Source organism: Syngnathoides biaculeatus, chromosome 2 (genome assembly GCF_019802595.1).
Source record: "Syngnathoides biaculeatus isolate LvHL_M chromosome 2, ASM1980259v1, whole genome shotgun sequence".
Classification (NCBI taxonomy): Eukaryota; Metazoa; Chordata; class Actinopteri; order Syngnathiformes; family Syngnathidae; genus Syngnathoides; species Syngnathoides biaculeatus.
Window position 1 is genome coordinate 8,409,536 of NC_084641.1, and position 11,374 is coordinate 8,420,909.

Consider the following 11,374-nt stretch of genomic DNA (forward strand, 5'->3'; position numbering starts at 1 on the left):
TCCCAAGGTATTTAGGGGTACACACAAAAAAAAAAAAAAAATCCCACTCTTGCAAAAACTTGGAGAAATCCGAGAGCAAATTTGAGAATTGTAGGACCCAGCAGTACCCCTTGCTTCACCTGTTCGCGTTCGCTCCGCTCAGCCCCCGAATTCCCCCTCCCACGCTGCATCTCCTCCTCCCCCCCCCCCCGTGCCTTTTTTTTTTTTTTTTAAACTTGGTAATGCCTTCCACCAGCCCGCGATAATGCCACAAAATCCAAGGCAGATAACAATGTTCAAGCTCCACAGCCTTCTGGTCATCACAGCGTCCCTCGCCAGTGCCTCGCTGGCCGACATGGTCTTCCGCTGTCCGGCGTGCACCGAAGAGCGCCAGGATCTCTGTCCGCGGCTCAGCGAGCCTTGCGCCGAGATGGTGCGCGAGCCGGGCTGCGGGTGCTGCCCTGTGTGCGCCCGGCTTGAGGGCGAGACGTGCGGCGTGTACACCCCGAGGTGTGCTGCTGGCTTGCGATGCTACCCGGCGCCCGACTCGGAGCTTCCCCTGGAGCAACTCATGCTTGGCCAGGGCCTGTGCCGGCACACGGTCGACACCGAAACCACGAGCCAGGAGAACCGGGAGCAGACAAGCGGTCAGTCCGTCTTTTGTCAGTCATTGAATCAATTAGTAGGAAAGATAAACAAAATCATGATAGAAAATGTGAGAGCCGAGCGGAGCCCCCAAAATGAGTAATGATCAACATTGACGGGCAATGTATCATAGTCCATGTGAAAATAAGCCACTTCTGCTTATTTAAAATACGCTGTCTTGCAATAGGACAAGGCACACAGGATACAGATGCGTGTTGCTAATTTAAAGCGTTAATCAGTCGTGTCTCTTTCATTTAATGTTTTTTACTTTTTCAAAAAACTGATCACATGCAAGCTCTTGTTGCACAAACCTGGGTGAAGAGCACATGAGCTTGCAGAAGACAAAAGGAAAAGTCGCCTTCAGGGCCTCCACTTTTTCAACATCTTTAGAAATTTGTCTTTAAACCTGCGAGCCAAGGTATTGGTCGGAATTCTCACAAACTACACTCCTTGGTACTAGAAGAAAATCCTAATGTTGATGTTGACAATTCCTTGAGGGAGTGGAGAGAGCCAGGAGACAGCAGGAGGAATGTTGCATTGTTTGGAAAAGCTGGACTTTAGGCTTTGACCTGGAGTAAGCATACACTGCGGTCTACCTTGAAAACGGGCCGACTGTGTGTGCAGGAGGACTCCAGTGAGGCTCATGTGCTTTGTGTTTGTACAAGGACGGGTCACTGTGAAGAGGAAAAGTAAACAGGCTCATTATTCTGCTGATTCTGAGGCCGTCATTGAAGCCTGTCGGGTTGCCGTTTTTTTTTTTTTTTTTTAATGCTTTGCCAGAATGATAAACTGATTTTGGAGCTCGTCTCATAATATTCTTTTAGTAATCATCAGTCATCATGATTTAGTTACTCCTTGATGCAACCTTGCACAACAGCGATTTTAAGTGCTGTCAAAGGCCATGAATCAGAAGGCGCATAAGGCCTTCCAACAGCCTCACTTGGTTGTTCTTCAAGGATGCAGCATCTTCTCCTTGTTGAATGAATGACTCCCGCTAAAAAGGTTATGTCATTATTATGATAACAATAATATTTCAGAATAATTCAGCATTTCCTTCCACATTCCAAAAACATGCATTATCGGACTCTAAATTGCTCGTAGGTATGATAGTGAGTGCAAATGGTTATTTGTTTCTATGTGCCCTACAGTTGCCTGGCAACAAGTTCACGGTGTACCCCGCCTTCTGTCCGAAGATAGCTGTGATAAGTTCCTGGACCCCTGTTACGCTTTTGAGAATACGCAACTCAGAAAATGGATGGATAATGATTGATTAGGGTTTATTAGTTTATTCATTTCGGTTGGTTGAGTCATTTCTGTAAAGTGTTTGAAAGCATCATCTTTTCCGTGTTCACATGCAAATTGGTGACGTGTGGGTTAAATGTTCATTGTCAAAATCCATTTTCCAGACCGCTTATCCTCACAAGGGTCACGGGAGTACTGGAGCCAATGCCACCTACCTTCAAACAAAAGGTAGACTACACCCTGAACTGTTCGGCAGTCAGTCAAAGGGCACATCAGTGTAAAAAAATGCAGCCAATAATTGCACATACTGTCTCTTTGACTGCATTGTATTCTGCTATAATTGACGGCTCAGGCCTTCCCATGTGGGGTTTGCCTCCGTTTTCTCTGGGTACTGTGGTATCTGCTCAAATCATATTAAAAAACAGGCAAGTGGGTTCTCTAATTGTCTTTGGGTATGATTGTGCGTGTCAATAGTTGTTTGTTTATCTGTGCCTTGTGTTTGTGGCTCGTGTTTGTCTGGGCGTACCTTGCCCCTGACCCAAAGTCAACTCGGATTGGCTGCAGCTCACCTGCGACCTGATTGTGAAGAAGCACCATATAAAATGGATAGATGGATGTTAATGAAAGTACAGTGGAACCTTGAGAGAGTGGAGTAATAGGGTCAGGGGGGGGGGGGTATAGCCGGTTGTCCGTTACATTGAAGCACTTTTTTTTCTGTCATATGCAGCCATTTGACTGTACAGTACAAAATATATATTTTTTCATGGCCTAAAGCGCCCAAAGTTATTGTAAATAGATAATGTACTCATCCTAGGTGAGTTGTTTTCATGAGACGCGAGGAATTACTGTCCATCCTTGTTCCAAATCAGTTGCCAAAGCCAACGGCTTGACACAAAAGTATTACTGTACAAAAAATTACATGTTCAGGACTCCAAAGACTTGTTTTAAACTCCTCATAGTTATGCTGCAGCCTCTGTCTCTGCTCTTTATACAAGAAACAATAGATACAGTGGCGTGAAAAAGTGCGCCCCATCTCAAATTGTCATATTTTTGCTTAGTTTCATCATTATAACGTCTAAGATAATCAAACAAGAAATACTAGAGAAATACAACCCAAGTGAACTTATAATGGTGTTTTTAAGTGCTGATTACATTTATTAAGGCGGAAAAAATGTATTTCATTTCCTGGCCCTGTATGAAAAAACAAATTACCCGCCTTCATAAATCATGGATTAATTGTGGCTAATCACAATTTTTGGTAAATTTTCATTGATCACACCCATGACTGATTACCCACCTTGTTCAATCAAGAAATCAGTCAAATCTATTGCAATAAAATGAAGTCGAATAAAAGATCTGAAAAAGCTGCAATTAAAGGACACAATCCAAAGAAATTCCAGAACAGTCGAGACATAAAGTAGTCAGTCTGGAAAGCATTATACAAGCCATTTCTGGAGGTTTAGGATTCCAAGGAACCATAAGGACAGCCATTATCCTCACGTCGAGACAACAAGGAACAGCGGTGAGCCTTCCCAGGAGTGGACGGCCCACAAAGATTACCCCAAGAGAACAGCAGTGCCTCATACAGATGGCCACAAAGGAACTCAGGACAACCTTGAAAGTATTGCCTCAGTAAAGGTCAGTCAGTGTTCATGACACAACAATAAAGAAGAGACTAGGCAAAAATGGCATCCACGGCAAAAGTCACTGCTGACCAAAATGTACATGTCTTCGGTGATCTTCAACATTGATGCCTGAAAACTATGCAAAAATCCAAGAATTTGAGAATGGTTCACTATTGTCTCACCGTTGTCACTTGGCCGACACAGGCGCAAAGTCTTGGAATTCGATCTAATAATATTGTTTACTGGTGACCTGGAAATATGTCAGTCCTATTCTCTTCCTGGATTACACCACAGGGCGAGTGAACAACAGCGGCCAATTCTGGAACTAAGAGACTTTGTTAACAGAATTTTAAGTGACAATAGAAACCATTTATGGACACATTGTTCAATCTCAACGGTTTGTTTTAGTCGATATCGGTTTTATCGGAGTCCGATTTATCAAGATTCCTTCCACCTTATATGAATCTGAACCATACGGAAAAAAAATAGTTAGAATACAATGAGACAAAAACGTTTGTATCCATACAATATACATACAACATAGTAATAAGACACAATGCAACCTCTGTCTGTAGCCGAGATCAATATGCTTCATTCAACAAACATACATCCAACAAACACTAACCCCAAAACTCCACATTTGTCTGTGAGGAGAGGAAACAATGTCAATTACATCAGTGCTCCTGGAAGTGAGAGCCAGAGTGGAAAGAAACAGCAGTGCCATCTGAAATAACATGGTTAGCCAACAAGAGGCATTCCTGTTCAGTCAAAGCCTGCAGGACTGAAATAGCCCAGAGATAATCCTTCCCCAAAAAATTCTCCACCCCACCGCCGCAGACCTCTCCAAAAACAGTACCATAGACCCCTGCTACCTCCTCTACTCCCAATCAAGCAAGGAACTTAACAAGTAGCCGTGCCTCAACTTTTTGTGATTGCACTGTGAAGCAGAATAACTTTTCACCCTCCTCTGTGCTGAAAACTGATTTAAAACTGGACAAACAGTGTTTGCTGTTGCTGCACCATTGCCACAGGGCTCATTTTATTCACCCATCCATACTGCACATCCATTATCTACAGTGCTTGTCCTCAGTAGAGTCACCCAACTGACTTTGAGTGAGAGAGGGAATACACACTGGACTGGTTGCCTGGCAAATCCTGGGCAAATGAAATGAACCTAGTTTGCCTTTTTGGGAATGTGCGAGGAAGGCAGCGCACCCAAACTTGGCAAATTTTAGAACTGTGTGGCAGACACCACCATTCCAGTGCAGGGATCATTCAAGGTTTCTTAAATAGATCCATCCATCCATTTTCAATACCACTTAGACTCACTACGGTCACAGGCATGCTCAAGCCTATCCCAGCTATCTTTGGGCGAGAGGGAGGACACAACCTGAAATGATCGCCATCTACTCTTAGGGTTTCATAAATGTTTAGTGTTTATGTCGTCATCTCCCAACCTTAATGTAATGTAATCCACAAACAGAGCCAACCAAGCATGCATGAGCAATACGCTTCACCTTATTGCTGCACTGTAAATCTTTAAATGAGCATATAACTTTTCTTTCATGGTATCAATAGTAATTGTGTAGATGTGGGAATGAAGTAAACCTAAAAATTTCATTGATTTTTTTTTTTTTTAAGGACAGCCCATACAGTACATGAAATACTTTCCTGATTTGTTGGCAAGCAAGACGCATGTAAATGTACTGTGTGTGTGTGTGTATAAATATGTATATATCATCAAGTTTACAATTATTTAACGTGTGTATACATTTTTTGGGACACTTTGTATATATAATGTTCATGAGTGTATGCGTGACTATGTACACGAAAGCATGCCAGAACGTGTCCAAACTGTGCTTTGAGATGAAAGGTAAGCACATCTGTCTTCTGCAGTTTTTAGAAAACCAGTTCCACAGAATGCTTTGAATGGTTGATTGATGGTTGTGCTTCTATGTACATTATTGGCAGCAGACTTTATGACAAATGCAACTTGAAAATTGTTTGTGTTTCTGCTGAGTTATGACCCAATCTAAATCTCATTTTGGAATCACAGACTCTCATGTTCACATTAATTCGGGTCTCTTTTTTTAATTTTTTTAGAAATTCAGATTTACACTTGGGATTTTTGTGCAGCACGTTAACCAACCAATTGGGCCTGGGCAGACACATTAACAGCTTTCTGAGTGTGGCTGAAGACTATTTCTTTCCATAAACAAAAGTGAATGAGCCACTATTCGCTCTGCTGACCTGAATCTTGACGTGACACCTCTGGCCTTTGTGCATTCTGGGAATCTGTCATGGATCAGATATAGAAAGGAACTCATTGTCTAGGGATTAATTAAAGCAGTAGACTGGACAGTTGGCCTGCACCTCTGTTCATCCTGCTGATCCGAGCCCACTGAGGTCCAACTCCCCAAAAAAGAAGGAGGGGTCTGGTGGGGTGGTCCTCTGTGGTTGGGTGCATGTACATACAGTTCAAGAGATTGTGGCCTTTGCCCTTTACAAATTGTGCATTCATGTGTGGGGCGGCCTAGACTTTAGACTGATGGGCTTCGGTCATGGACAGTTGTAAGAATTAGGCAAGAGGCCAAAGGCTGTGTACACTAGACTGCTATTTTGGAGCCTAAAACACTAACATTTGATCATGGGTCACAAATTGTGTTACACACACTAAACCTGTTATTATTATTCAATTCATAAACAGTCTAAATGTAAAAATGGTGGACACGTATCTGTATGTGATATTACAGCGTATCTAGTACAACATTTTCAGTCATTTAAGCAAATACATAAATTGGACTTCACGTTTTTGTGGAACATAGTTTTGAAGAACAAAAGAGGTCCATATTCATTAGTGCTGCATTTATCGGCGATGCTACCTAACTATGAGTCATCTCCCCTCCTACAGGTGAGACTTTGGAACTGTTGTCCGAATCAGGCCTGACTGACGTCCACATACCCAGCAAGGAAGCCACCTGGATGGGACCCAAGGAGAGCGCTGTGAGACAACATCGTCAAGAGATGATGACCAAGATGAAGACCAATAAGGTGGAAGAGTTTAAACCTACACGACCCAAACAGGTGAGGCTAAGCCAGGAATTCATGTACTGGTGCTGGAGTCTGCTTTGTGTACCATTTATAGAGCTCATGCACCTACGTCATAAAATCACATGAATTTTGTTTACCTCGCCATATTGCCGGTCAAGCTAAGCATTGCTCAATGCTATGTCGGTTGGAGACGACACGCAAATATGTCTTGTAGCATGACGCCCAGAGTCTTGCCTGATACCGTCAGACATTTGGAAGGTGAAAATAAACGACGGCACGTGGAAAAATTAGATAAGCCATGCCGAAATCAATGTTTTCATCGATAAGAAATTGGACTGTTAATTACCTTCTGCTTTTCTTGGATAACTGGATATACACATGGATCTGGTGAGTAAGTCATTGAGATTTATACGGAAAAGATTGAAACCGTATAAAAGTCTGGACGCACATGAATAATTTGTTGCTGGATCACTTCTCATCAGGAATAAATCCCACATAGTCACAGTTTTGACAGCTTGTGAACGCGGAAGTGCGTTCAACAGCACGTTAACCTTTCCATCCATCAGCTAGTATTAAATACAAATACTAATATTTAAATAAATGACCCCTGGTTTTACACAAACATTCATTAACTTTGATTGAAAAAAAGACGACGGGTTGACGGCTCGTGAACGCGGAAGTGTGTTCGGCGACACGTTAACCTTTGCTGGAATCCATCGATCTTTTCAGCTAGTATTCAATTCAAAAACCAATATTTCAAAAAAATGACCCCTGGTTTTACACAAACTTGCATTCATTAACTATGATTGAAAAAAAAGAGGACGGAGTTGTCTCCATGAACGTACATGGAAGCGATTGCGGTCACACTTAACCTCCGTAAACCCTCTGTGACAGACTTTTTTTTTTTTTTTTAAACATTCATTGTTCTCAAATGAGCCAATTTGGCAATATTAATAATTTTTGGTAATTTGAGATTGTGAAGATTAATTCCTACCTGAAATGAAGCAATCACTACACAGGCGTGTGTGTATTTTAGTTGGGCACCATCCATCATGTTTAATTGCCGAAATCCATCAATATTTTCTGGTCTTTTCAGATGGTATTCCATAGAATGATCTCTTTGAATATCTGTCTCATCTGTTGTGACAACCAACAGCACATCAGGTCTCGGGTATTGTAAATATTTTCCTCCGGTTCATTATCTCCCACAATGTCGAGCAGCTCTGTTTGACCGGGTACATGGCGCCGTGAAAACGGTGACGTCACGTGCACGAGCTCTATTAAGGCAGGTCCCTCTTTAGGAATAAGATTCGATTTACGATACAGGTCTAAATGCCCAATTCAGAACTTGTGCCTCTGTCAGATTTTCTGACTTTTTATTCATACATTTCAAGTGAGAGCTCTTCATCATCCGTGTGTTTACATTTCAATGAACAGAAGAAACGACCCACATCCACAGATGCACAAACTGTGACATTACTGTCAACACAACAACAACAATAAAATCACCTTTGCCGAGCACTGTCGGCTATTATTTTCCTTATTTCACCATCTGTATGCCACTAAATATGATATTTACACCATATTTGATGTAAATTAATACATGTAAAAAAATCACAACCAAAACATTTATAGAAGGGCTTACAACAGAAGAAGTTTTAACTACCATTTTTTGTTGGACTACATTATACTACACGCTTGTTTCTACACAGCTTTGAACTCCGATTTCACAACATCAAATAATTAACACTGATTCATATGTGAAATATGCATATCGAGCAAGCAGTGGAATAATTTGCAATTAAGTTATTAGAATTTTTTTAAACAGTTCAGAAATGTTTTAACCAATTGGATGTCTAGTTCAGAATGAGTACCATCAGTACGTTTCTCTGAAGCAGCTGCAAAGCTGCACCCTACCCGTGGTGACTCTGTGCTTTGTTTTTGGTAGAAGACTCCGTGTCAGCAAGAGTTGGACCAAGTGCTTGAGAGGATATCCAAGATGCCTTTCAGAGATAACCGCGGTCCCCTGGAAGACCTTTATGCCCTACACATTCCGAATTGCGACAGGAGGGGGCAGTATAACCTAAAACAGGTGAATAAACCATTTCTTGTTTTTAATAGGTGCTGTGCTACTTCAGGTGCAAGAAAAGTGATCTACAGTACTTTACATTTTTTGTTGTGTTTTGGGGCTGCACTGCACTAACCCAAAGTTTTTTTTAAGAATTGTAAAAAATATACAGATGGATAGATATAGATAGATGTAGATACACCAAAACCTGTATGTCAGTAGGATAAATCAAGTTGATGTCATTACTATTTATGCAGAAAAGGATTGGTAATTGCCAATTTTAGAAGCATAAACTCATAACCAAACCCCCATCACTGGCAGGGGTGCAGAAGATGGCAATTTGGAACTGGGGGGGGGGGGGGGGAGTACGCCCCTACATATTACAACAATGACATAATATTACAGTTTGTGATGAGAGCCCGTGTGCAGTGGGGGCACGATTAAAAATGAGAAAAGACAAGGATGCAGAACTATATTTTTTGGCAATGAAAATGTTAGGAGCAGATTCGTCAATATTGGAATATTGTCGAAGTATACATTTTTTCATCTTACAGCTGTCATCCAAGCCATCCAACATTCCTGTGAGCTCTGAAACTTGGCTTCCCTCTTTCTTTCACTAAGCTGGAAAGTGGTGAGGAAGTGCTGCACCCTGTAACACATCAGTGTTTCACCAGACTTAAATTTGACTGACAAAATATAAAGTTAACAGGCACAGAGCCAAAGGTAAAACCAACAGTTCACTGATCGAGTTGTAAATGATAAAAATGGCTGAAAGATCCACGATGTGACATTGCCCAAGCTTTGAAGCTTTGTTTCTGCCTCTTAGTTACGATTGAATAGTAAACAGACTTTGGGTTGTTGACAATGTGCCACACATGTACTCCTTAATCATGTTGCGCAACCCTAAGGGCCACAGAAAGGAAGAGAAGAATTGATACGCCAGTGCACCCTTGTTCCCATCAAAGGCATTGCATGGAAGTTAAATAAGTCCTAATTTGATCATTTTTCAACCAATTTTCACGAGGTTTGATTTTTTTTGGTTCCAAAATATGGTAGGTCGGGGAGTTGAGCGGCAGTGGAATGCTTGGTTGAGAGGGAGCGAGTTGGTAGGAATGACGAGCATGTGGAGAAAAACTGAAGAATAAACTTTTACACAAAAAATAGTTTTGAGTTCTTGGAACAAAATGAGTTTCGTGCAAAGACGTTGATGAGGGAAATCTCTTCATGCCAAACAGCGTTGTGTGAAGAATTTTTATTGTTAATGTGAAATGTTAATTACACATTAACAATAAAATGTGTGTAATTTTTAATGTGAAATGTTAATTGAGGCCCCGTAGCTCAGTGGTTAGAGCACTGGTTTGGTAAACCAGGGGTTGTGGGTTTATATCCCACTAGGGCCTCCACTCCCTGAGAAGGGTTGCGTCAGGAAGGGCATCCGGCATAAAAATTATGCCAAACATATATATGCGTTCATCTGAGATGATATGCTGTGGCGACCCCGAAAGGGACAAGCCGAAAGGAAAACAACAACAATGTGAAATGTTAATTATTATCTTAATAATAGACAATATGTGTGTTGATCTATCCCTTTTATTTTATTGCTGTTTATTCACTATTGGTATATTTAATCAAGGACTGCGAATGGCATGCTATCGCTCTGTTGCATCAATTAGGTACCACACACTGCCATTGCTACCTTTGAAATAAGACACCTCTTTGGCACACATGCTTTTTTTGTGTTCAAAACTTGCCTTTGAATGCTTGTACTTGCGGAACAAGTTTAACATACTATTTAACTGGAGATTTATGAATCTGGGGTATGTGTCGTCGCATGCCCAGTACTATCGGCGTCCATGCTCATCAAGTTTGTGGGAACCTTTTGTTCACAGGTTTGTATTAAATGTTTGGTTGAGTTATTATTGAGTAATTTGCAGCAAACACAAGCCTGAGAGTTGTTTTTTTTTTTTTAACTAATGCAGTTGAACTTGTGATACAGTTCTACTTATGTAAGAAAAATGCCCCTGACTGCAAAAAACAAATTTGTTTCAGTGCAAGATGTCTTTTTATGGTCAGAGGGGCGAGTGCTGGTGTGTAAGCCCCCACACCGGCCGACCCATCCCAGCAGCCCCGACCGTGCGAGGCAACCCCAACTGCAGCCAGTACCTTCCAGAACTGGAGCTGGAGCTGGCCAACATGGAGCAGATATAATGATAATAATAAAACAAAAAGGAACTATAAAGCGTAGGGGTACAAACAAGAACAAAAATGTGTATGTACCCGTGGTTAGCTTGCAGTTGCTTACCCTCAGAGAGAGCATTATGTTAAACTTAACGTGTAATAAAAATATATGTAGTTACAGTGGGCTGCTTTGGATTTATTTTGTCTTTAAAGCAGGCAGTGATGCATAGCGATAAGAGCTTCATTTGTTCCGTTACTATCCTGGTATCTCCACACTCCTATCGCAAATTGCCTTTCCTCATTGAAATGAATGGAAATGCCATTAATTAATCCGTTCCAGCTCCCCCTTCCCCCTCCCAAAAAAGAATGACACATTTCTTTGTGTGTGGGGTGGAATAAGGCAAAATCCACACTATAATATTATACAGTACTTGATGAAAAAATATGGCAATGACAAAATACAATCAAATGTAAAGAATTTATCTTTTTTTTCCCACATTTCAGTGTAATATAAATTTTGCTGCTCATTTGATCTGCAGACTTTGGCCAACTGATGGCAGTATAATAGACTTACGGATATGTATGG

General features: G+C 41.3%; 1 protein-coding gene across 2 annotated transcripts; it reads left to right on the forward strand.

Moving 5' to 3' along the window:
• Nucleotides 1–240: 240 nt before the first annotated feature.
• On the forward strand, nt 241–10,918 carry igfbp2a (insulin-like growth factor binding protein 2a). 2 transcript variants are annotated; one of them, XM_061808110.1, is made up of 4 exons: nt 241–626; nt 6,403–6,575; nt 8,491–8,634; nt 10,660–10,918. In XM_061808110.1, the coding sequence occupies exons 1-4, from the start codon at nt 245–247 to the stop codon at nt 10,816–10,818; spliced, it is 858 nt and encodes a 285-aa protein (XP_061664094.1). In that variant the 5' UTR covers nt 241–244; the 3' UTR covers nt 10,819–10,918. The 2 variants fall into 2 exon arrangements, with proteins under 2 accessions (XP_061664094.1, XP_061664105.1); XM_061808121.1 differs by having other exon boundaries at nt 8,494–8,634.
• Nucleotides 10,919–11,374: the final 456 nt, after the last annotated feature.